Source organism: Ambystoma mexicanum, chromosome 4p (assembly GCF_040938575.1).
Source record: "Ambystoma mexicanum isolate Mex_15411 chromosome 4p, UKY_AmexF1_1, whole genome shotgun sequence".
In the NCBI taxonomy this organism is placed as follows: Eukaryota; Metazoa; Chordata; class Amphibia; order Caudata; family Ambystomatidae; genus Ambystoma; species Ambystoma mexicanum.
Genome location: NC_090927.1, coordinates 1,085,369,062 through 1,085,391,536, shown reverse-complemented (window position 1 = coordinate 1,085,391,536; position 22,475 = coordinate 1,085,369,062). Strand labels below are relative to the sequence as shown.

General features: G+C 42.9%; 1 protein-coding gene across 1 annotated transcript in view; it reads right to left on the bottom strand.

Annotated features, from left to right (window-relative positions):
* Positions 1–22,475, bottom strand: part of UST (uronyl 2-sulfotransferase) — a 1,214,931-nt gene that overhangs the window by 211,647 nt on the left and 980,809 nt on the right. The window contains exon 6 of the mRNA XM_069606670.1: positions 14,793–14,890. Within this exon, the coding sequence (XP_069462771.1) occupies positions 14,793–14,890 (98 nt within the window). The remainder of the gene's footprint in view (positions 1–14,792; positions 14,891–22,475) is intronic.

Here is a 22,475-nt window from a genome sequence, read left to right as displayed (position 1 = left end):
CATCCCTAGAGAGGGATGCTTGTACAGTATGGAGGAAAGGGGACAGGACGTAGGAGTATGAAAGGTATATAACTATGTGTTTGTGTATATATTTATTAATGTTATTTCATTTGCGGGTTGCCCCACACTAAGGTGATAATCCCTCCTACTAAGTGGGAATATAATATCTATTTCATCAAAAGAAGGGACGTATACATACTTATTGACACAGACTGTTATCTTCAAAACTCTGAAAACACTGACCCATACAACCACTCAACAAATGTGGGCTGTGTGAAACCTAATCAATGACATGTATCAAAAAACAAGGAGGTGTATCCTTAAAATGTCATCTTTTAATTCATTTGTTGAAAAGCACAAGTATCAAAACATTATTTATAAAAGTACATTTATACTATATAAAAAAATACACAATGTTTAAAAGTAGTCATTCCACCATACAAAGTCAAGTTATACAAACACTCCAAAACATATGCAGTAGCAACTTAATTCCTCTTGCTTCCTACTGCATACAAACAATTAGCCCAACTCATATAAGTTTCTGTCCTTGATGTTGCTATTAACTGGACATTCTTCAGGGGCAGAAACATTTGTTTTGTGCTTCCTGTAGACTTTTTCTCTATGGTCCTGGTTCCTATAGCTCTGTCCCAGTACAAGCTTTTATCTCTCTTGGAAAAGGTTTTGTAAATTCTTTTAGGCCCGCCATAGGACAATGCATTCACCATGCGGGTTAGGCATAGGATCTTCGTATCGCTAGTCTTTAAGATATTATTAACATCTAAGATCTATGGTATTTAATATACGCTTCCAATCCCTGGTTTGTTGATCACTCAATGGGAGGGATGGCGTATCACCTCTAAACAAGAGCTTTCTCTGCCAAGTCTGCAGTCTGTTGTTCTGTACTGAACAACAGACTGCAGACTTGGCGGAGAAAGCTTATATTAAATACCATAGATCTTAGATGTTAATAATATCTTAAAGACTAGCGATACGAAGATCCTATGCCTAACCCGCATGGTGGATGCATTGTCCTATGGCGGGCCTAAAAGAATTTACAAAACCTTTTCCAAGAGAGATAAAAGCTTGTACTGGGACAGAGCTATAGGAACCAGGACCATAGAGAAAAAGTCTACAGGAAGCGCAAAACACATTTTTCTGCCCCTGAAGAATGTCCAGTTAATAGCAACATCAAGGACAGAAACTTATATAAGTTGGGCTAATTGTTTGCATGCAGTAGGAAGCAAGAGGAATTAAGTTGCTACTGCATATGTTTTGGAGTGTTTGTATAACTTGACTTTGTATGGTGGAATGACTACTTTTAAACATTGTGTATTTTTTTATATGGTATAAATGTACTTTTATAAATAATGTTTTGATACTTGTGCTCTTCAACAAATGAATTAAAAGATGAAATTTTAAGGATACACCTCCTTGTTTTTTGATACATGTCATTGATTAGGTTTCACACAGCCCACATTTGTTGAGTGGTTGTATGGGTCAGTATTTTCAGAGTTTTGAAGATAACAGTCTATATTTATTAATGTCCACATTTATTTATTTGTTAATGCGGTATTAGCATAGGTGTTGAGTAGCATTTTAGTGTGTGGGGTGTTTCTGTAAAGGGGAGAAGTCAAGGACGCTGACGTGATGGGATAAGTAGGTGCATTGGCTTACCAGGGGCCACCTATGAAAAGGAGCTGCTACCAGGGTTATCATACGGCCCCTTTTACAGGGTGAGAAGCACCTGGAAAAGTAGGAGAAGTCTTTTCCATTACTCCACCCTAAAGGGCCCTCCATGACTGCGTCGAAGTGGGGAGGTCTGGTGGTGCAGATCCCAATGCAGAGGCGTTGCTAGGGGGGGTTTAGGGGAATAGCCCTGGGTCTTTTGGTTGTATCCCCTAATAGAATCTCAGGGTCTACAACCAAAAGGCTAGCTAGCCCTGAGTCCCGACAATCCCGACCCTAGAGTAGCCCCAGATCTTTTCCAGACCTAGCAACAACCCTGCCATGAAGGGATTCATGCCATGGTATAGGGAAAAGCAAGGAGTACCTAAAAAGCTGGAAGGTGCGTAAAGCTAATGTAAATTATTTGTGTTTTAAATTTAAAAACGAGGTCCCAGTTTGGACGCTAAGAATCTACTATGATGTCTGGTGTCCTATGCAAGGGGTTTACAATGGTTGAAGGTAGGAACTCAAGGGGTTGCCCATCTCCTGTTGTGGAAGGGTGATAATGTTTTTTTTCTAATTTGCAAGTTGCCTAGCGACCCTCTGCTTGCAGTTGATTTGTGGCAACGGGGGTGTTAAGTGGTCCCGCGCTGGCCTCGGGGTGGAAGAGCATGTGAACCACCAGGGTAGGGTAAAAACACCAGTGGTACAAATGGGTGCGGAGAGCTATTTTAATGTAATCGAATGAAAGAGAAAACTTAGAAGAGGTTGCAGTGAGGATTACTTGAAATTACTTTTTAGTGTTGAAGTCACTGAAGTCATCAACACAGACAAGACATTTCAGGGTAATTGTAGCTTCGTCACTGCAACCATTGGTACGTTTTCTTTTAATTTTTTTAATCAAAAATAGCCTACAGCTGCCACACTATGGATGGGCAGCAACTCAGAGGCGAAGGTTGTCCAGATATCACAGTTCATCCAGGTCCTGAGAAGGGATAGAGATTCACTGATGCATTAGTGATGGGTGCCAATGGGGAATGCGAGCCCTTCAAGTTGGAGGATGTGGTTTCACAATTCTCCTGTTGGTGCGCAGAGCGAGTACCACTCTGAGCTCGAGGTGGAGGGTCGATGTTCTAATTTCAGAGTACTGGGAGGAAGGATGACCTCGATCTGCAGTTGGAGTGGGGTAAGGGCGGTGCGATTGGGAATGACACCGTGAACAGGCATCTGGGATCGGAGAGCCTGCCTGCTGGCATATTGTGAGAGGGCAAGACCAGGCAGGGAGGATCAAGCTAGTGAAGGGACAGGACTACAGGGATGCTGGACTTATAGAGGGCTATTTGGTAAACAGTGAGTCAGTCATCTTTCTTTCTAAAGGGAAGGTGGATAGGAGACTGCTGAGGAGGCTGTCCTGTAATCTAGGTGACATAGGATGAGTGCATTGATGAGGGCCTACGCTGGTAGGTAAGAGAATGGGCGAGGGTTCTTTATGTCGGAACAGTGCTCTCCTATCTGGCGATGAAGCCACCCATGCTCAAGTCAATGACATCATTATGTCTTTGCTATAGTGATTTCTCGGGAGGAAAGCTCAGGGGCAACGTGCTTGCCTTGGAAGCAAGAGGACATGCAGCAACCTGGTCTGCACTTAGAATCCTCTGGGTATTAAGTGCGCTATAAATAACCTATCATACCTATCATAAAAGCTCATCATATATTCATAAAATAGTGTTTATTACAGTCTGAGTGATAGATATTAACATATTATTCACAATTTAATCCACATTAAGTTCCACAGAGCCATGTGAGCTTTAGTGCTTAACGTGTTTCTGCCGTGTGGCCATCTTCAGAGGCATCACTAGGCTAAAGTAGAAAAAGAGAAGAGATCCAAGAAGGATATGTAACTTAATATTTTTTAAACATAAACATTCCATAGCGAAATAGAAGTTACCATATGCTGAATAAATGGTAAACAGTAGAGGTGATCGCTGAGGAGGCAAATGCTGAGCGTCATGCATGGTTGTCCAAATGAACATTGAGGTTGTATGTGTGGTTGGTTAGTGGAATCATGGGATACGGAGCTAGAAGTGCTTATGGTCCATTGTGGGCGTAGAGGGAAAGTAGGTGATCTTTCCTTCTGCCAGGGTCAGTATCAAGCAGCAGGCCTTTAGATGGGAGCGGCCGGCTGGGACATAGAGGAAGACAGCCTAACTGGAAATGGAAACAGAGAAGTGGGTATTATCAGCAAAAGGAGACACCAAAGGAAGATATTGTGGCATCATGGAAGATAAGAGTACATGGATGGTGACAGAGACAAGACTTGTAGGGAATGCCTATTGGTAGAGAATAAGCACAGAGTGGGTAAACCACTTGGAAATGGAGAGGCACCAGTAACCAAGCCATGAGGGAAATCAACAAACAGATTATCCTGAGATGTCTAAGCTGGCTAGGGTTTCAGTAGTATGTCCTGGTCAAGCGTGGAAAAAGACGGAGGTCATGTTGTAGAGGATAGGGAAGATGGAGTTTCGATTGCGACAGGTGAGCTGAGAAGGTTGCAAGGTTGCATAAGTGAGACAGAGTGATATTGATTGGGTGGAATTTATATAAGACGGATAGTAGTTGGATGAAGAGGTGAATGGTTGCTAGGCTATGGGTGAGTCTTCTAAAGATACACCTTTGCAGTTAGTTGAAGAGAAGTTGATGATGGAGATGGGGCAGTAGTTGAAAGGACTGATATGGTCAAATTAAGAGTTCTTGTGGGAGTACCCACCAAGTATTGATGATAACAGAGTGGAAAGGGCTGTGAGCAGATGTGATATGTTATCATAGACATATGATGCTTGTTATTCTAGAGGTCAAAGGGGGCTCTTGAGAAGCTTGTCGATTGGAGAACGGTGGCAAGTAAAATGGTGCAAAGCAAAGTGAAGGCAGTAGAATAACTACAGGGTTATGAGTGTGCCAGGTGCAGATAGAAGAGACTACAAGGTGCTTGAGATTTGGAAAGGGTGGGTGTGGGTGAAAGAGGGCATCATTGGTCATGGTTGAGAGAAGAGGTGGGGAGTAGAGATAAAGATATTGTAGTGAGTGAATATTTCACTGGGGTTTCCTACCCTGGTGCAGTTCATCCTCGTGGGTTTTCATGTAACAAACATAAGGGGATAACCTGGGTTGTGTGGGAAGAATACAGTGGGACAAAGAGGGAACGATACTTTAAATGTGGTGTCAAGAGCATAACGATGTTGAGAGGTTTTGGTCAGTGGAGATGAGGACATTGGGAATACATGGGGAGTGTGACTCAGGTAGTGAGGACTATTGTAAAGTGAGAATGTGCCCTGGTACCTGCCAATGAAGATGGTGCATAGCGGCTGAGCTGAGAATTGTGACGTTCTGTGCATGAAGTAGTGAATGTTGTAGTAAGGGACTGGCTGTTGTTATGGTAATGAAATAATTGTGCAAAGACTTAGTTACTGGCTCTGAGCTTTAATGTTGAGATTGAAGATGCAAAGAACAACAGTGGAAGTAATGACAGATGGTGCTACACAGGATATTCAGAAGGTGTTGATCACTGTAGGCCAACAACTGTGGACGCGAGGTGCATGAGGTGTCCGTGATCAATAGTATCCATATTGGCGATGGATACAGCATCTATTGGTTTACTGTGTGGGATCCTCTCGCAACAATCCCTGCCTTTTAACTGCGAGCAACTCACTACCAGCTTCCATACAACATCCCTTCCAGTCCATAGCATCATAATTCAGAATATCACACTATCACTCACGAAGACAGGAAATCAAGTAAGCACGCTTCATTCAACCTCGCCTTGAGGAAAAACGAGCACAACATTGAGGAAAAACAAAACACAATTGCTAGAGAAAGGGCCCTTGAGGATGGCCATGAAATAGATCATGCTTTTCACTGAACACTCTAAATCCAAGCACACTAACAGAACAGCAAGAGAAGATGTTCCTTAACACACAGAAGAAAGATGCCTCTATTTGAAGCAATTCAGCATGTGAAGAGGGGAATATTGACTAGATATGGTCAGTAAATGGAACTGTGACATGTGCATTGTAAACCCTACTAGATGAATTGTCACGGAAGAAACATATACAAATGATGAGAGCAGACTTGAGAAGGGTGGTGGATAGAAAGGGCAGGGGCGGAAGGAAGAAACAAGCGACAAAGTATAAGAAACAGCACAAAAGATAAGAAAGTTAATCAAACAAATAAAATGCATGCAGACATTCAACAGTGAATTGAAAGGCAAGTGCAGGACAAATAAGGTGAGGTGTTTTGGGAACACTGGAGAAGTGGGTAGGAAGATCCATTAGGGCCGGTGAGAGGTGTGTAGACATGTTGGGTAATATGGACTCAGAGGACTAATGCTCCAGGAGGCCTTACGCTGGGGAAACATTTTGCGACAGTTCCTCCATGTTTCAAAGCTGGGGATGCAGAAGACTGAATGGGGAGCAGGATCCTGCTGACTAATGCAGTGTACAATAGAATGTGTGCAGGATTGTTGCAGGCCAGGTGCTATTGTGAGTTTTGGGAGAATTGATGCATAGGGACCTTCAATGGCAGCATTTGTTTGTCTGTGATGAAGTAGGCTCTGGTGCACTGCAGTTGAGTTAGGGTGGGACAATGGCAGGCAAGGCTGCATTGAGAACTGCCAATATGAAAATGAATATAGAGGAAATGAAAACTGCAGAGGTTTATTTACCTGTGCTTGAGCATGTGTTTACCGAAACTGTCCCACGGTGGGATATGCAGATAGGATGGTGATGGGCAAGGAGGAAATGAGAATTAGGTTTGCGAACAAGCCTTCCTTTCATAACACACCACGAGCCCTAGAAAGTGTGTAGATTATACAAAGGCACACCTGCCAGCACATACAGAGAATAACTGAATCACCGGCATCCAGATACTTGCACAAACCCTATTACTTTCTGCTGTGCAGAGTCCACTGACACACAAAAGCCGTTTGTAGTCAACATGGCCACCTTTCTTGGACTCAATTTACAAGAGAAATGTGCACTTGCCATGCTGAATCAGCAGTGTACCTTTACTTTCTTTCAGAGCACTACTGGCATTAGGAAAGTGAACGAATAATATACATTTTCCAATTGTCAGTATTTTATTAATCCAAATGGGCGAAAGGAACGAAACCATTGTTAACATACAGCCTATGGTAAAAATGCAATGGTAATTGGTGTAGTCTATCACATCTCGTGGCAAAGGGCCAATCCAAATTCCAAACTTTCTTAGCCAACTCATGTTTCATGATGTACATATTAGTGCTTCATCAATTCTCAAATTATAAAAAAAAAAAAAAAAACGTGTGTTCATGTATTTCTCATTCACAGCTAAGCCTGTGTTTGTCTCAGTACAGCCAAGGTGTGGAGTTCAACTTGTGATTATGTATTTACTTTTTAGAGATTTGATATAGTTCCATAGAGTTATGTCTGAGCACTTTCATACAAGAGTAAAGTACAAACAGGGTATGTACGCGATGTTCAATAACTGTACGTTCGGTGGAAGTTGCATAGACGACATTATACAGTGAGCTGTAGGGGGTCTAGAATTCATGGTCAAGGTTGGAATTTTCTGGCATAGTGACAAACTCTTTAGAAAGAAAAGGAGGAGAAAGGGCACAGGGAACTGTGTGTGTGTGTGTGTGTGTGTGTGCGTGTGTGTGTGTGTGTGCGAGTGTGTGTGTGAGTGTGTGGGAGTGTGTGGGGGTGTGTGTGTGTGTGCGAGTGGGAGTGTGTGTGTGTGTGCGAGTGTGTGTGTGAGTGTGTGGGAGTGTGTCTGTGTGTGTGCGTGTGTGTGTGGCTGGAGCAGTGTCACTATGCCACGGCTCTAGTCAGATTTGACTGAGATGGCTGCACTCATTCACTTCTTCAGAAATTCCTCTTTCAGCCTTTAGGAGCTCTGCTTGCAGTTTCCTGAAAAGCGAGAGAGAGCTCTATTGCTTTCTCAGGGGCTGGTACAGGCCTGGCCCCCAGCAGGAGACCATGGGGGCCAGGCCCCTCCAAAGCCCCCCCTTAAGCCCTTAGAAAGGAGGCCTTGTCAGTGGTGTTAACTACCATTGGGACCCCAGGGGAACTAGGAGGGTTGCAGGTAGATTAGTATTCTGAGGGCTGTACTGCAGGACGCCCGGCCAGGATTTCATTGCTTGACCTGGACAATGATGTATGCCCCACAGCCATGAAAGCAAAAATGGCCAGGGAGATGGAGGGCCATTTACACAACTAAGGTAGCACACTTGTTCAAGCAGGCAGCCTACAACTATCTACCCAAGATCCTGTGTTGCTTTTTATAACTGTACTGTTGATCTTACATTTCAAATCTCTCCTTTCCAAGGTAGCTATTTCTTCATACCTAACAAGTGGATTCCTGTAATTTAAAGTACTTTTTTCTGGTGTGGGAATATAACTGTTGTTCCCATCATGCTTAGTACAATGGTTAATTGTAGCAGACAATAAATGACAGGTGATGATGCTTGGACACAGGTTTTGGCAGTAGATGCATAAACGGCTGAGGACCCTGACAAATCACATTTACTGGAACACAAGCCACTGCTTAATTGTTAGGCCTTGTGGTCCAGCAATTTGGGCAGAGCTGCTTACATTAGTGGGAGGGAGGCCATGGCTGATTTGCAAACAACGGTATGGAAGCCTGACCAAAGCAATCACAGTGGTTACGATTGATTCAAAGACTTGCATTCATCAGACTGAGGGCCCTTACAAATTACACTAAAAGTACATATTCTACTGCATAAACTACTTCAGTATAAGTGAAACAATAACATTGGTAGTAAGAACAATTTAATTCTGGAGGGCAGAGTGTAGTAAAATCAAAAACTTTCTTGGTGTAAGGCTTTGAATTAGGCTACTAGGTGAAAGCCAGAAAGATTGCATTGGACCACAGATAGGATGGAGAAAGGGTGTTATGAAGGACCCATATTATATGGATGCATTTGGCTGTTTACCCATCCATTGTCATGTTAATCCCTATGGTATTCCTACCAACTACCTGTCCCCTCCCTGCTGAAATATACCTTCTTAGGTATTCTTTGAGCTAGCTCTGTCACAAAGTAACATCACACTTTGTGCTGTATTGGGCCTGCTTGTGTTATATCTAAGCATGATTTTGAGTGTTTAATGACTTAGTTGACTCTCTAAATGAGCTCCTGCTGCAATAAAAAATATCTTAACAATGTGTGTTTTCAGTCAGTAGATTTTAAAGCAATCTAGGTGTCCTCATATCTGTTCCTTACACTGGAATCTTAAAACACGCAGTCAAAACGCCAATAGTTTTGACTTGTGTATATGTATTACAAAGGCATTTGCCAGACAATGCCATCATATGCCTACGCACTCCCACCAGTTTCCAGATGTTCCCATCTTATTGTCAGGTGTTACCCTTATGGCAGTGCCTGTCAAATGGCTATCCTAGCTGTACTCAAAAGCCCAAATTGTCGGCTTTGCCAATGCGTGTTGGTTCCAGTTTGTCTCCCTAAGTGAAATTATATATGCCCAAATGTGGGTGCATTGTTTGGTATACCTAGGGAATCAAACTGCACCGCACTGAATTGTTCCAGCAAGAACCTACCTGAACATATCAAGGCTAGGATAGCAAGTAGGGACCAGCTTCTGATCCTCTTCTCATGCATGCGTAATAGTGGGGTTCTGACCTAAATAGTATGTATCTTTGTCTGTGTGGAAGCCTAGCCAGCCTGGCCAGAACTTCTCATAAAATGAACAGATGAATACTGACTTGATAATATCATACTGTTGCAGTAACCATTAACAGTGTTTGCATGCAAACAGAATACATCATATGTATTGTGGGTCTTGTTTATAAAGTATGATATAACTGCTGGGTGTTTAGGCAGTTCCAGAAAATGTATTTATTTACTGTGGGATACCCCAGTGACAGAAGTCGAGGGGGGGCGGATTGTAGAATTCTTCACACCCTACCACCCCCAATAAACATTTGGCTCTCAGAAGATTTATCATGAAACCTTGAACATGACACAACAAAAGAGTATTTCCTATTATGTTGCTAGCAAAGTATAAATGGTGCACATCTGTTAAACCTAAACAAGGGGTACCAAAATATTTCCTGCAGAGTTCAATCAGAGGTGGGTTTATCAGTCGGACAAGGGTCAAATGCCCATGGGGCGCCCTTGCTCTGCCTTTCTCCTCTCAGTCAACCAGGGCTGCACAGGCCCTCCCAGCGAGGCCTTATCTTTTTAACATGTCTCGGAAGCAGATTAATTAAAACAGGAGGTTATTAGTGATGGGAAAAGGTAACTGCCACTTTTTTCCTTAAAATTATATAAGCTTTTGATACACTAATTAAGCGTGATTGTTGGTTGATTAGAAATTATAGGGGTACAGAACACGCTATGTGAAACAATGACTTAGTTATGCATTTAATTTCACTTTGTGTCCGTATGAGATTTTTTTTAAGTTCTTATTCATTTGCATTCTGAAGCATGTAGGCTTCCATTCAGGATGGGGAAAATAAAGCTACAATCAAATAATTTTACAATCAAATAATTTTATCGTCACTTTTTCCACTCCTCAGGACTTGGAAAATGACCACCAATGATTTTTTTTGGTAAAAGCAAAAGGATTCCAAATCGATATTTGTAGGAGAGATTTACACGTTTCTAGACACAAAGTATAAAAGTGAAGAGAAAAGGTGATTTTGCCTATGATTTTACTATTTATGTTTATGTTATGTTTATACTTTTCCAATACTTGGCGGAAACAATTCAAATTGACTGTAGGCCAGGGGCCCTTTTGCAAAGAAGTGAAAACATTAGTGGCCTCACCATGCAATTTAGTATTCAAAACAAAATTACACCAGTACTCTTTCGTCAATCCGTGTTTACAATGATGTGCACATTGTTAGGTTGTTTATCGTGTGACATGTGCATTTTAAAGTAATCTGTATAAAATGTAGTATTATATATTTTTTTATTGTTTATGGTTTATTAGAAACATTGACAAAAGAAGTTAGCAAAGTAAGAAAAAGAAGAAAAATAAATGGAAAAAGAAAAGTAAAGAGAAAAATTGAATACAGAAACTTACAATAATAATCAACATGTAATTTTCATGGCTTACAATCATTGATTTAAATGTATACAATTCCTAACAATAACATTTCTTTTTCCTAAAAATCATCTGTATCACTTTAAAGTCCTTTTATATACCGAGTAGCAGCTATGGTAAGTGGGGTATACGTATCATTTAAAATTCTGTACAAAAATTGACTTGTGTGCAAAGACTCAGGATTTAATTATTTTAGGCATTTAAAACCAAACTTCAGTACATATTTGTACCAACTTGAGCTGGGTAGATGTGTGGTCATGCACCTACATTTCAGATTTAGCTCCCATTCTGCCTTTACCACTTAACCAACGTGTGTAATCCTGGGCAAATCATTTAATCTCAGTGTGTTTAATGCCAACATTAGGTGCCTCTAGAAGGGATTCAGTTTGCAGTATGAGCTATTCAAACAATTTCCTACTCATGGTTTGATAGATGGCCAGCGCAGGGGCAGGGCCCGCCAAAGAGACACACACACATCTTTCTTTGGAAAATTTGAGGCCACATTTATTGAACGAAATTTTGACGTTCAATAGCAAAGCAAACATTTCAAACAAGACGGCATCATGGAAAATTGCATATTATAAATAGTATGTACCAGGGGGTGGAAGGGTAGCGGTGGCCTCTCCTCCCTTCCACGTACAACCAGGAGCGATAACAGGAGGCTGGAAACCACTTAACCTGAACAGTGCATCTCCTGGTCCCACGCTCTCCTGCGTGCTAGCACTCCCACACACCCTCAACTCAATTAAAATGTGCTGCAAAATAGCAACCAAAAAAAACAATTTTGTGCTTCAAAATGCCATTTTGTAAGAAACAAAATGTCCTATTCCTTGCTTCAATATTTGTCGAGGAGGTGGGTATCCTTCACAACCAGATGGCAAGACCACAAGCTCCTCTTCTGTGGCCTGCTGGGAGTAGTTGCACGATTCAGGGAGGTATTGTTGAGCGCACACCATCTTAGATGGAATAAGGACTGGGGGCCTGTTGCTCAGCCCCTGCAGAAGAGGAGGTGGCATCATCCTCTATTCTCCCCAGCCAGGCCAAAACGACTTGGTGAGGGTACAGTGGGATAGGTGGGAGTGTTTCTAAATCTGAATGGTGGTCAGGGGGAGCTGATGGAAGGTGACAAGGGGGTGAAAGATGAAGGAGGAGTGCATAGAATAGAAAGGGGAGAGCAGATGGGAAGGGACGATAGGTAAACTGATATTGCCACACTCTTGTTTCTGCTTCTTTTTTGCTCTGTGCTGTTTTCTTTTATAGCTCAGTTATAGCATTATGCTGAAAAAAGGTACACAACATTTGTCTTGGGGCATGATTAATTGGGAATAATCTCTCAGACTCTTGTTAAGGGTTCTACAGTATACAGTTTCATTTTCCATGCTTTGGCAATAGTTTTCGCTATGGAGATGGGGGCGCGTATGGAAGATAAAGTGGGTAGCAAATGGAAGGTCAACGTGGTGAGGGAGCTTATGGAAGGACAGAAAGGAGCAAATGGAGCAGAAAACTGTGGAAGGGGTACTGGATAGCCTGTGAATTTGCAAGGCATGAGTTGGTGGAAGGAGAGAGCAGATTTCCCATTTGAACAAATTGAGTGACTCTGGGCAAATCGCTTTATGTGAGCAAAACCAGGTGCGGTGAACAGGGTTTTTCCAGTCAGAGTCATACCCCTAAAGACACAGCTCCAATACTAGACAATGACAACTTAAAAAAACATGTAACATTAGTTGCACTTATGACAGCCATTAACTACTCCCACCATTAGCTCCACACCCATGGCCCACATTACCTGGGACCATCTGTCAGCCTTGCCCAGGAATCCCTTTGTCTTGAATCTGCCAGGGATCGCATCCTAACAAGCATCTTAATCGGACATTCAAGTAATCTTGCAAGTGAATATGTCAATCCTGGTCCTAACGACCTGGATTTGAATCCAGGCTTCGGCATCAATAAAGCAGTCTAACAGACTAAACCAATTTAAGGGTGCAAAATGATTTTTTTTCCAGATCTAGGAAGACATTTTTTGCTGGATCACAGATCAGAGGAAACTGGCTTAACAGAAGAACCTTTTTAGGGTTCTCCTATGGAAAGCCCTCCCACGACCCCGATCACGGTACAACGTTCTTTCATCGTCAGGCATTTCAAAGCCTGCCGTTTAAATGTGTTTGCCAATTCATCACATTTTTGGGGCGGGTGGGAAAGGGCAGGTAAGTGTCTGGGGGGTTTGGTTATAGGTAAAAATAGGTGCAAGAAGGGGAGATTGAAGGAGGGGGCAAAAAACTTGTTTAAATTGCAGGCTTTGAAATGCCTGATGATGAAGTGACATAGAACCCCGGTCACAAACCTGACCCACCCAGATAACAATTCCTGGAGCCGGGCCTGGGCTGGTAAAGAATATTCCAGAGTTTTAGGGCATCATTTTGGTTGCTTAAACTGTTTTTAGCATAGCAGTTTGCACAGGATGTAAATTGGCATGAGTTCCTGCATATAGCCGTGACTGCCTGCCCGGAATGCATTTGATATGGTGAAAAGGCCATTGTTTCTTCAGAGCACATTGGTCAATGAAGGGTTTTAAAGGTGGGCTTAATAAGGTATTACTTTGATAATTTGAAGGCCAGTCTATCTGCCTCGTTCTGCACTCTCGCAGCCTGACAGTCAATTCTTTGGTAAATCGGTAGCACAATATCTAGCAATTGTACAACCTTTACCAAACCAGGTAACCTGGTCAGTTCCAAACAAGGATTCTTTTCTAGGAGGGACAGAATGTTTATTAAAAAAAGTACAGATTTAATTGTTTCTTTTGATTACTGTGTCTTCTTGTGCGGTTAAGCTGAGCCCTTAGATTAATACGTACATTGTCACCTTCTGTGCCAGGGAAGGAGCTGTTCCTGAAAGGTCTCTCTGTTGAAATGCACTTGCCTGCCCTGTCTTTTCCGAGCTTGTCCATGAAGCATTCCAACATAGGGTGACCAGCTTCAGAGAATTGTATCATGATCCATGTAGTTGGTGCTGTAATCCCCCACAAGAATATGGATGTATGTATCATGTCCATGCATTCATGAATTCCAGCTGGTGATGATGAATAAACTGAACCATGCCCACATATATATGCACATTGTGCCGGCGTGCCGGGCCATCTACGATGAGGATCGGGTGGAGACTTCCACCTGATTTTCTGGTGTTGTGTCAGAGGAATCAGTAGATCTATTTTAGGGGAGCCATTCCTTCCTTTAGTCTTTTGATCGGGGAGTCATGATCTACGGCGTGGCTGGCTGATGAAAGTTGGAGGTGGAAACGAGCTGCCTGTTACCTTCATCCATGTTCAGAAGCAGATGCGTCTGTGTGTTTGATATCACCTTTTCTGCATTCCCCTAACAGGCGGAAACCCAGAGGAATGATCATGTAGTAGGTGGCATCATTGCTCTGGGATTACCTTGGCATTTGACAGTCACTTCCCTTTTCAAAATGTTGCAGCTATAGGTGTAGTTTGAGATTGACCGATTGAGATTGTAGTTTGGGAATCAACAGTATCCAGTCATTTTACCAAAAAAGAATCAGAGTTATGCGTTTTACAGAGGTAAAAAATACCGCACATTTTAAATAAATATATACATTGTAGTGGAGTAAGGGGTTAAAATGGTGTGGGGTGGGTTGCGGGGCAGTTGTAAGGGAAGAAAAACAGGGGTTTGGGGAGACTCCTCCAAATTTAACAATAAAAAGAAAATTCTGTATTTTTTCAGTATTGTGGTTGCAGTGAAATGTAGCACTCTGAAAATGTGCTTTGGTAATATCACATATAACCGTTTCAACTTATCCCTTTTATGTATCTCCCATGCTGATATTTCCTGGCACCCATCAGTTGCTATTTCGGAAGGAGCTCACATGAACAAAAACAATTTCACTATCAATAAAAATGCAGTCTTTTTCATCAGAGAGCGGCTAAGGATGCAGAGGAGCTCCCTTTTAAGTGATTGATCTAGCCTCTACAAAGATATATTCATCACTCACCTGCATTTCGGATGCTGGCCACAAAAATAGGGGATGATGTAAAATAATCTGGGATTAGAACATTCTGCATAGTTCTCAAGAATGCACTCATTTATGTCCTAGAACATCACAAAAGAAAGAAAATGTGGGTTCAGTCATATCTTCCAAGCAAGCACAGTGTGATATATTTTAGTTTCATTTAACATACTATAATTACATAGGAAACATACATTTCTGTTAAGGAAGGAGAAGGTTTATAGTAGCCTCACATGGTCTTCTTCCCATTGCTGCTCTTTTTTAACACATCATCCCCCTTGCATTATGATGCTCATTTTAAGCTGTCTGCTGTCAGACGGAGTGACTTTCCTGCCCTCTTTGAGTAACGGCAGCGTCCCATTTGGTCGGGGGAATGAACAGGTTCTCAAGCTTTTCTCAACCAGATAGGATCTTCCTTCCACCCTGTTGAGAAGGAGTATCTGTTGTTGATATTACTTTCACATCTGTCAGAAAATGGATGCCCTGCACTCATTCTCTGCTGAGGAATGAATGGCTGAGCCTCAGAAGAGAGCTCAGTCCAGCAACGGCCAGAAGACGAGAGGAGATGCAATAAACCAGGTGACCAAGGTGGGGGGCACATTTCTGGTACTGGTAGAATTAGGGAGTTAATATATTAGCAGATGTACATTTAGACTGTACGACGCTCCCTAACCCACTAAGAGCTGAAACATCTTTCCAGGCCTTCAAAAACAAGGCCAAAACCTGGCTGTCCGGCCAAGACCTGCCCCTGACTCAGACCGCTCATTATCTACCTCCGAAGGCGATAGCCTACAGGTCACTCTTGTGCAAATATGTAATTAACTGTCTTGTACTAAATGCGTATGTATATAATTTTGTAAATGCTTTTGTTTGCTTATACTGTGTTGTAACCTAAATGATGCACCCGGATGCCTTTGGGCCTAGTGCGCTATATAAATAAATAAAATACAAATAAATAAATAAAATACAATGTAAGTGACTTCAATTCAGCAATCCAACGAAGTCAATGCCTAGTCTGGGATGCCCAATGGAAGCCATTATTTATATATTTTTATGTCAAGTTCTTAAATCTGGATGATGAACCCTTATATAACGCCCCTCTCTTTGAATCCCCCTGACCTCACTGAGCAAAGAAGTAGGTTTGTTCTGCAAATTAACAGGTTTATTGGAAAAATTAAACAATATATATGTATCACACGTTTATGAATAATATAATACTTGATAGCACACTTATGAGTATGAGCAGTGATCAACAATGGATAAGATTACAGTAGCTCAATTCTTTAATTACTTAGGAGTTGGTACAGAAAGTATAAGGTAGCAGAGAATACTTTGTATGGTTTCAAGGAAAAGCAATGATGGAAAGAATGCAGCACAGAAATAAACTGGATATGGTTTCAACAAGAGATAATCTGATCACGTTTTCCTCACTCCCCCCTTATGCAATATGAAGAGATGGAAATGAGAGCACACAGTTTTCAGGAATAAAATCAAAGCAGTTCAGTTCCCGTTCCCCCCAGCAAGCTTAGAGAAACAGGGATGATTTTAAAACACAGGCCCAATACTTTTAAATGTGGTTGCATTGAAGTGAAAAATATGATAAAAATGATTTTAATTCCCTATAGGAGATTCAGGGTAGGTGATAGCTACTTTGAATTAGTTCAGGTCAACACTAGCAATGATTCAGGAATGATTATCAGAGTGAAAACGAATTTCAGCAGTGGAAAGCAAGAAGCAGCTATTTTTACAAGTGGTGAAATTGAGTTAAATTGCAATTCGCTGCACTTTTTCCAAGTGCGTCGATCGCGATTACGGAAAAATTATGAGGAGTTGGAATGTCGTATTGGGTTTCTTGGAAAGCCTATGTTCTTAGCTTTAAAATGACAGTTAAATCTCGCTTCTAGGATATACGGTTCAAAAGATACGTTTTTGTGGAGGTAGATTTTCAGAAATGAAGTCAAGATTTCAGAATGACAGATGACACTTTTGCAGCTTTAAAATCACAGAATGGACACACGATTTCTATGCAGTTCTGGACAGGTTGAAATGGATGGGATAGGATCACTTTAGACTAAGAGATTGGATCTGTACAGTTCTGGCTGGATACTCACTCCTAGTTTTGGACTGGAATGGACCTCGTCACAGATCTGGTCAGGTGGGCTGCGGTTCTCTCGCCAGACAGTTCCTGGCACTGGTTCTGCTCACAGTGGTCTGGTTTGGGTCTGCCATCAGCACTGCACAGCGGTCTGATCTGGGTCTGGATACATCTCTGCTTTCTGTGTCTATATACAGCTCTGCTTTCTGGGTCTGGATATGGTTCTAGCCAGAATCAAACAGCTCGCCCGGCTGTTGAATAGTTTGGTTAGGTTGCTGGATTCTGAGGCCTGCTGAGAAGGATTCAGCTTTTGGTTCAGGCCTCTCTGCTTCAAGTTCTGGAGTCTATCTGGAGTCTGAGTTCTGGATATGGTCGGGCAGCGTGCTGTGCAGAAATCGATTAAAAAGTGGAAAATGAATGTCCCTATCTGGGTCTCAGTAATTCTTTTTATGTCTTTTGAAAGTGGGTGGGACGGCTGACTTTCTATGCCCAACCCTCTGAGGATTCTGATAGGTTAAAGGATTTACTGTCCTCTGACTGTAGAACTGAGTAGTGAGTCAGAATGAGTCAGAGTAATGCTATGTTTATGGCTTGACTGAAGTCCCTCCCCTTAGCATTTACTTAGAAAAACAATTTTTCATAACCAAACATGCTTCCCAGATAAACAAGTTGTTGAAATTACATGTACACATCACAGATGAATGACGACAGGTCTCTGTTCAACCCTGATCTTTCTGAGAGCTTGGGTGCAGAAGTGACAACATTTTGCGCTTTTGATGGGTTTCGCAATATTGGTTTTTCATCAAATCTGACACGGAGGTACACACCCTCTCTGGGCATATTACAGTAAGGTTTGAGGTCTCTAGCATAAACACAGATGTTACAATATTAATAATTACAGGGCTTGGCCTCAGAACATCCTACAGCATCCAGCTTCTTCTCAAATTGTGGGTGCATTTTTCATATTAAGAATCCGCAAATTGTAAATTTCTGTCAGCTTGATACAATATTTTATAAGCAATTTAATAAAACATACATTTGCCTCCACTGCAGTACACCCATTTGTTTGTCCCCGCCCCTAGAAACTTGGCTTGGCTCAGTGCTCAAATGCCTTGCCTTCCCCCAGAGCAGTGTTGACAGTTCACACCCAAAATCCGCATAGCCTATTCAGCTGAAGGAATCCTTTGTCTGGTTTTTCCTGCTAGCAGGGCATCAGTCCAAGGTGCCACTCTCCATCTGATTAACAGAACCACATGATTTCCTGCCTTCTTGCTGAGAATACTAGGTGTGAAGACCTCTCATGGACAAGCAAGGCTTTGAAGTCCCAGCTAACTCAGGGTCACTGTTTAGCTCCTGAAATACAAGTTTCCTGTCAGAATTTAGATTGCTAGCGCCGGTCAGTGGCGGGCACCGGTATTGCACCCATTTTTGACAGCTGACTTAAATTGATACCTTTCAAAAAGGGGATTTTACTTGATAGCATATGATCCTTGCTAACATTGTATTGATGTGGATTCTGCAGTAGAGTAATGTAGAACACCCAACCAGAAGTTGCATTTTTTTGGTGGTTTCATGCCCATGATTTTAGCAATTTCGACAATCAAGAAAATGAATTGTTGAACAGTTCTGTATTCCTTTGTCTGCTTTTGTTCTGTGGGCAGCCAAAGGATGGGGCTGGCAATGGTCTCCTGTATTAACACTAACAGAGGCAAAAGAAGATGGCAGCCTGTCTGTCAGGTTCTCACTGCACACTTTCTGGTGATTTCTGGCCAGCCGCATGCTTTCCGGCGGCCATTATGATGTTTCCCATGTCAGTAATGCACAATGATGTTGTAGGGCTTGGATGCGTGGGTTGAAACATCCCACAAGCACCTCTTGCGATGGCCATTCTGATCTTTCATCGATGGAACTCGCAAGACTGGGATGTTCGCCTCATCTTCTTCTGATTCAGCAGATGGCAAAGTTCAGTATCTTTTCCTCCATCAGGGGTGGATCGATCGGTTCTCCTCGCCGGTCCTGATGGGAGTATTGGGCGGTACCCCGGGCCTCTCGGATCTTTGCTCCCGGTCCCCGGGTCGTCCTCCTTGGTCAGTCTCCATGGTTTTATCTCTCCTAGGATGACAAAGCAAAAGCGGCAGAAACATATTCGTAGACATTTCCCCAACACTATTAATGTAGTGGGGTGAACATATACATTTTTTTTATCAGGTGATATTTGCATTCTTATTGTGGTATTTCACACTTTAATGAGGAGACATTTGCATTCTTATTAAGGTATTTCAAACACTATATGTGCGATATTTTAGGGTTGGAAATTTATTAATCTGGAGCGGCCCCCTCTGGGATTGCAGAGGACGCCTCCAGTTGCTGCAGAGTGTGCCTGGGATGGCAACACTTTAGCTGATTAATATGGACCCACTTGTCTTCCCCTTCCGCCAAACTGCCTTTGGGGATGCAGATCTTGTAGGCGACTGGTGAGATCTTGTCTACAATTTCAAAAGGTCCCTTCCATGTAGGCAAAAATTTCCGCTGTTTGGCCTGGTTCCTTTGGAAATTTTATAGATAAACCCGGTCTCCTACATTGTACTCTTTCCTAGTAGTCTTCAAGTCATAGTGGGTCTTCATGCTATCGGCTGATCTCTCTAAATTTTGCTGAGCATAGGCAAAAGCATGTTCAAGGTGTTTCCTTAAATTCTCAACATACTCATGAGTTGTGGAGGCATTGATCAATGTTTGCTCTTGGGTCCTGTAGAGCAAATGCTGGGGAAGCACCATCCTGCATCCAGTCATCAGCTCAAATGGTGACATTTTAGTTGCAGATGAAGGAGTAGATCTGATGGCCATTAGGACAAGAGGTAATCGAATATCCCAACTTGGCCCAGAATCTGCCACAAACTTTTTTAAGATGCTCACAATGGTTTTGTTGTAACGTTCTACTGCACCAGAAGAGGCTGCCGGTAAGCAATATGTAGCTTCCTTTTAACCCCCAGTATCTCCCACATCTTTGTCATTACTTCGCTGGTGAAATGGCTACCTCTGTCTGACTCAATCCTTTGGGGTAGTCCAAAACGCGAAACAATGTGGTTGATCATCAGGGCAGCTGCTGTTTCTGCCTTGCAGTTTGGGGCTGGGAGACATTCCACCTATTTAGTAAATAAGCATGTCACTGTCAACATGTACTTATTTCCCCTCGAGGAGCGAATCACAGGCCCTATGTAGTCGACTTGCAAATCTGACCATGGCAGTGTCATCCCCCTCTTTTGAAGAGGTGCACAGTGTGTGAGGGATGTTGGCTGAAATTGTGCACACACAAGACACCCCTTCAAGTATTGGTCGAGGTCCTGTCCCATGTGTGGCCAGTATGCAACCTCTCTTAAGATCTCAAGTGTTGTCTGAAACCCCCTATGACCGGCTGTGGCCGCATCATGGGCATGACTTAACATCAGGCTTCGGAATGAGGTAGGAAGCACCTACTGATCATGGCCAGCTTGGGATTTCCTTACCAACAAACCGTCTTGGATTCGGAACATTTTTGGACATTTCATGAACACTCTGAGGTCCTCTTTCCCAATTTCATCGGTATCCGTCAGAGGAAAGTTCTCAGGGTCCTCAATGTGTTGGTAGAACTTACCAATTATTGGATCCCCCTTCTGAGCCATAATCAAATTAGCATCTGGGGTCTCCTTACTCCATTGTGCAGTTGAAAGATCATTGTGAGCATTTGTCTGGGACCTAGTGATAGCAGTGACCTTGATTTCCCCCAACAGGGACTCAATCTCTATTAGATTCCCTTGGATGGCCCCGGTTGTGGCCAGCTGATCAGCGAAGTCATTTCCAGTTTTGTCTGGTCCCTCTACTTTGGAATGACCCTTGATCTTTTTCCAGTAGATGGTCATCCCATTCGAGGTGACTAGATCATCAATATTTTGGATTAACTTCCCATGTTTCAAGGGTTTGTTATTAGCACATAACATGCCTCTGGTTTTCAAATTAACCAGGTGCTCCACAAACCCGTTCCGTGCATAATCCGAATCTGTGATTATGACCAGTTCGTGGAGTTGATGTTGGACAGCAGTGAGGATGGCTTGATGCAGAGCCATCAACTCTGCCACCTGACTACTTCGGGGACCAATCTTGTACCCAGCGGAGGGTTCTGGGGACTCATTCACCCATGCATTCCCTACGCCGGCCACAAGTTCTTTTTCCCTGTTGTTGTCAACATGGTTGGAGCATCCATCACATAGACAGTGGGCATTCCCTCACACTTGTCGTCTTCAAATACTTTGTGTGGGAAATTAAGTTATGCCTCCATGTTGTCCTTGATTTTTAGACTTTCGTCCTCGAGACAGTTTTCTCTGGCACAATCATGCAAGTCAGCCAGACCTTGCGCAAGGGGACTCTTCTTATTCTGGCCATATCTGACCTCCACAGGAAAGCCTTGCATTGACAGAATCCAGGAAGTAATTCGGGAATTACTCACATTTCTGGCCCGGATTCTGTCACTTTGGAGATATTGCAGGGGCTGGTGTGCAGTCTCCACTATGATGTGTTCCCCCTGGATAAACGGGCGGTAATTCTTCAATGCCCACACCGTTGCCAGGAGTGCCTTCTCACAATCGTTTAATTTTTCCTACACAGAGGATAAAGTTTTACTCGCATAGGAGATTACTTTATTGACCTTGTCATGCTTTTGATATAATACTGCAGTCAAGCATGTATTAGAGAACCCTGTCTCCAAGAAAAACTCCTTGTTTCTGACAAGGTAAGCTAGGCAAGGCGCTTGTGACAGGCTTCTTTTGAGCTGTCTTACTGCCTCGGATTGTTCTGGACCCCATTCCCACTTGGCCCCCCCTTCAAGAGATTAATCAGGGGTCTGGTGATCTCTGCGTAGCCCTCAATGAACTTTCTGCTGTAATTAGTCAGTCCAAGGAGGCTCCTTAGTTCCCGCAGAGTTGTGGGGTCCTTTATTTTCTGAAGGACAGAGACCCTGAGGAGTAATCTCATGCCCCAAGAAATTGACACAAGTTCTACACCACTGTGCTTTTTGAAAGGAAAGTTTTGCTCCAGCGGCCCTCAACTGTGTCAGAACATAACGGATCTCCGCTATGTGTTCCTCCACAGATGAACTTTTGATGAGGACATCATCTACATAAGCCAGGTTACCCCTCGCACCCAGGTCGGGCATTGCCTTGTGAAGGAAAATGTTGAATTAATTGCCGGAGTTGAGATATCCGAAGGGAGTCCGGGTACATGTGTACTGCTGGCCCCCAAAGGTAAAAGCCAGTTTGTATTGGTCCTCCCTACTGACAGGCACAGTCCAGTATCCGTTGGTCAGGTCTATTGCAGTGAATACCTGTGATCCTTGGATCTGGGCCAGCCCTTGGTCAATGTAGGGAAGAGGCCATCGGGAAGTATGGACCCGTTTGTTGAGCTCCCTAAGGTCAGCGCAGAGTCTCCACTGGCCGTTTGGCTTCAATATTCCCAGCACCGGATTATTGAAGGTGCTGTGTACTGGACGGATTATCCCCGGGACTCAAGGTTCTTAATTATTTCATTAAGGAACTCCATGGATG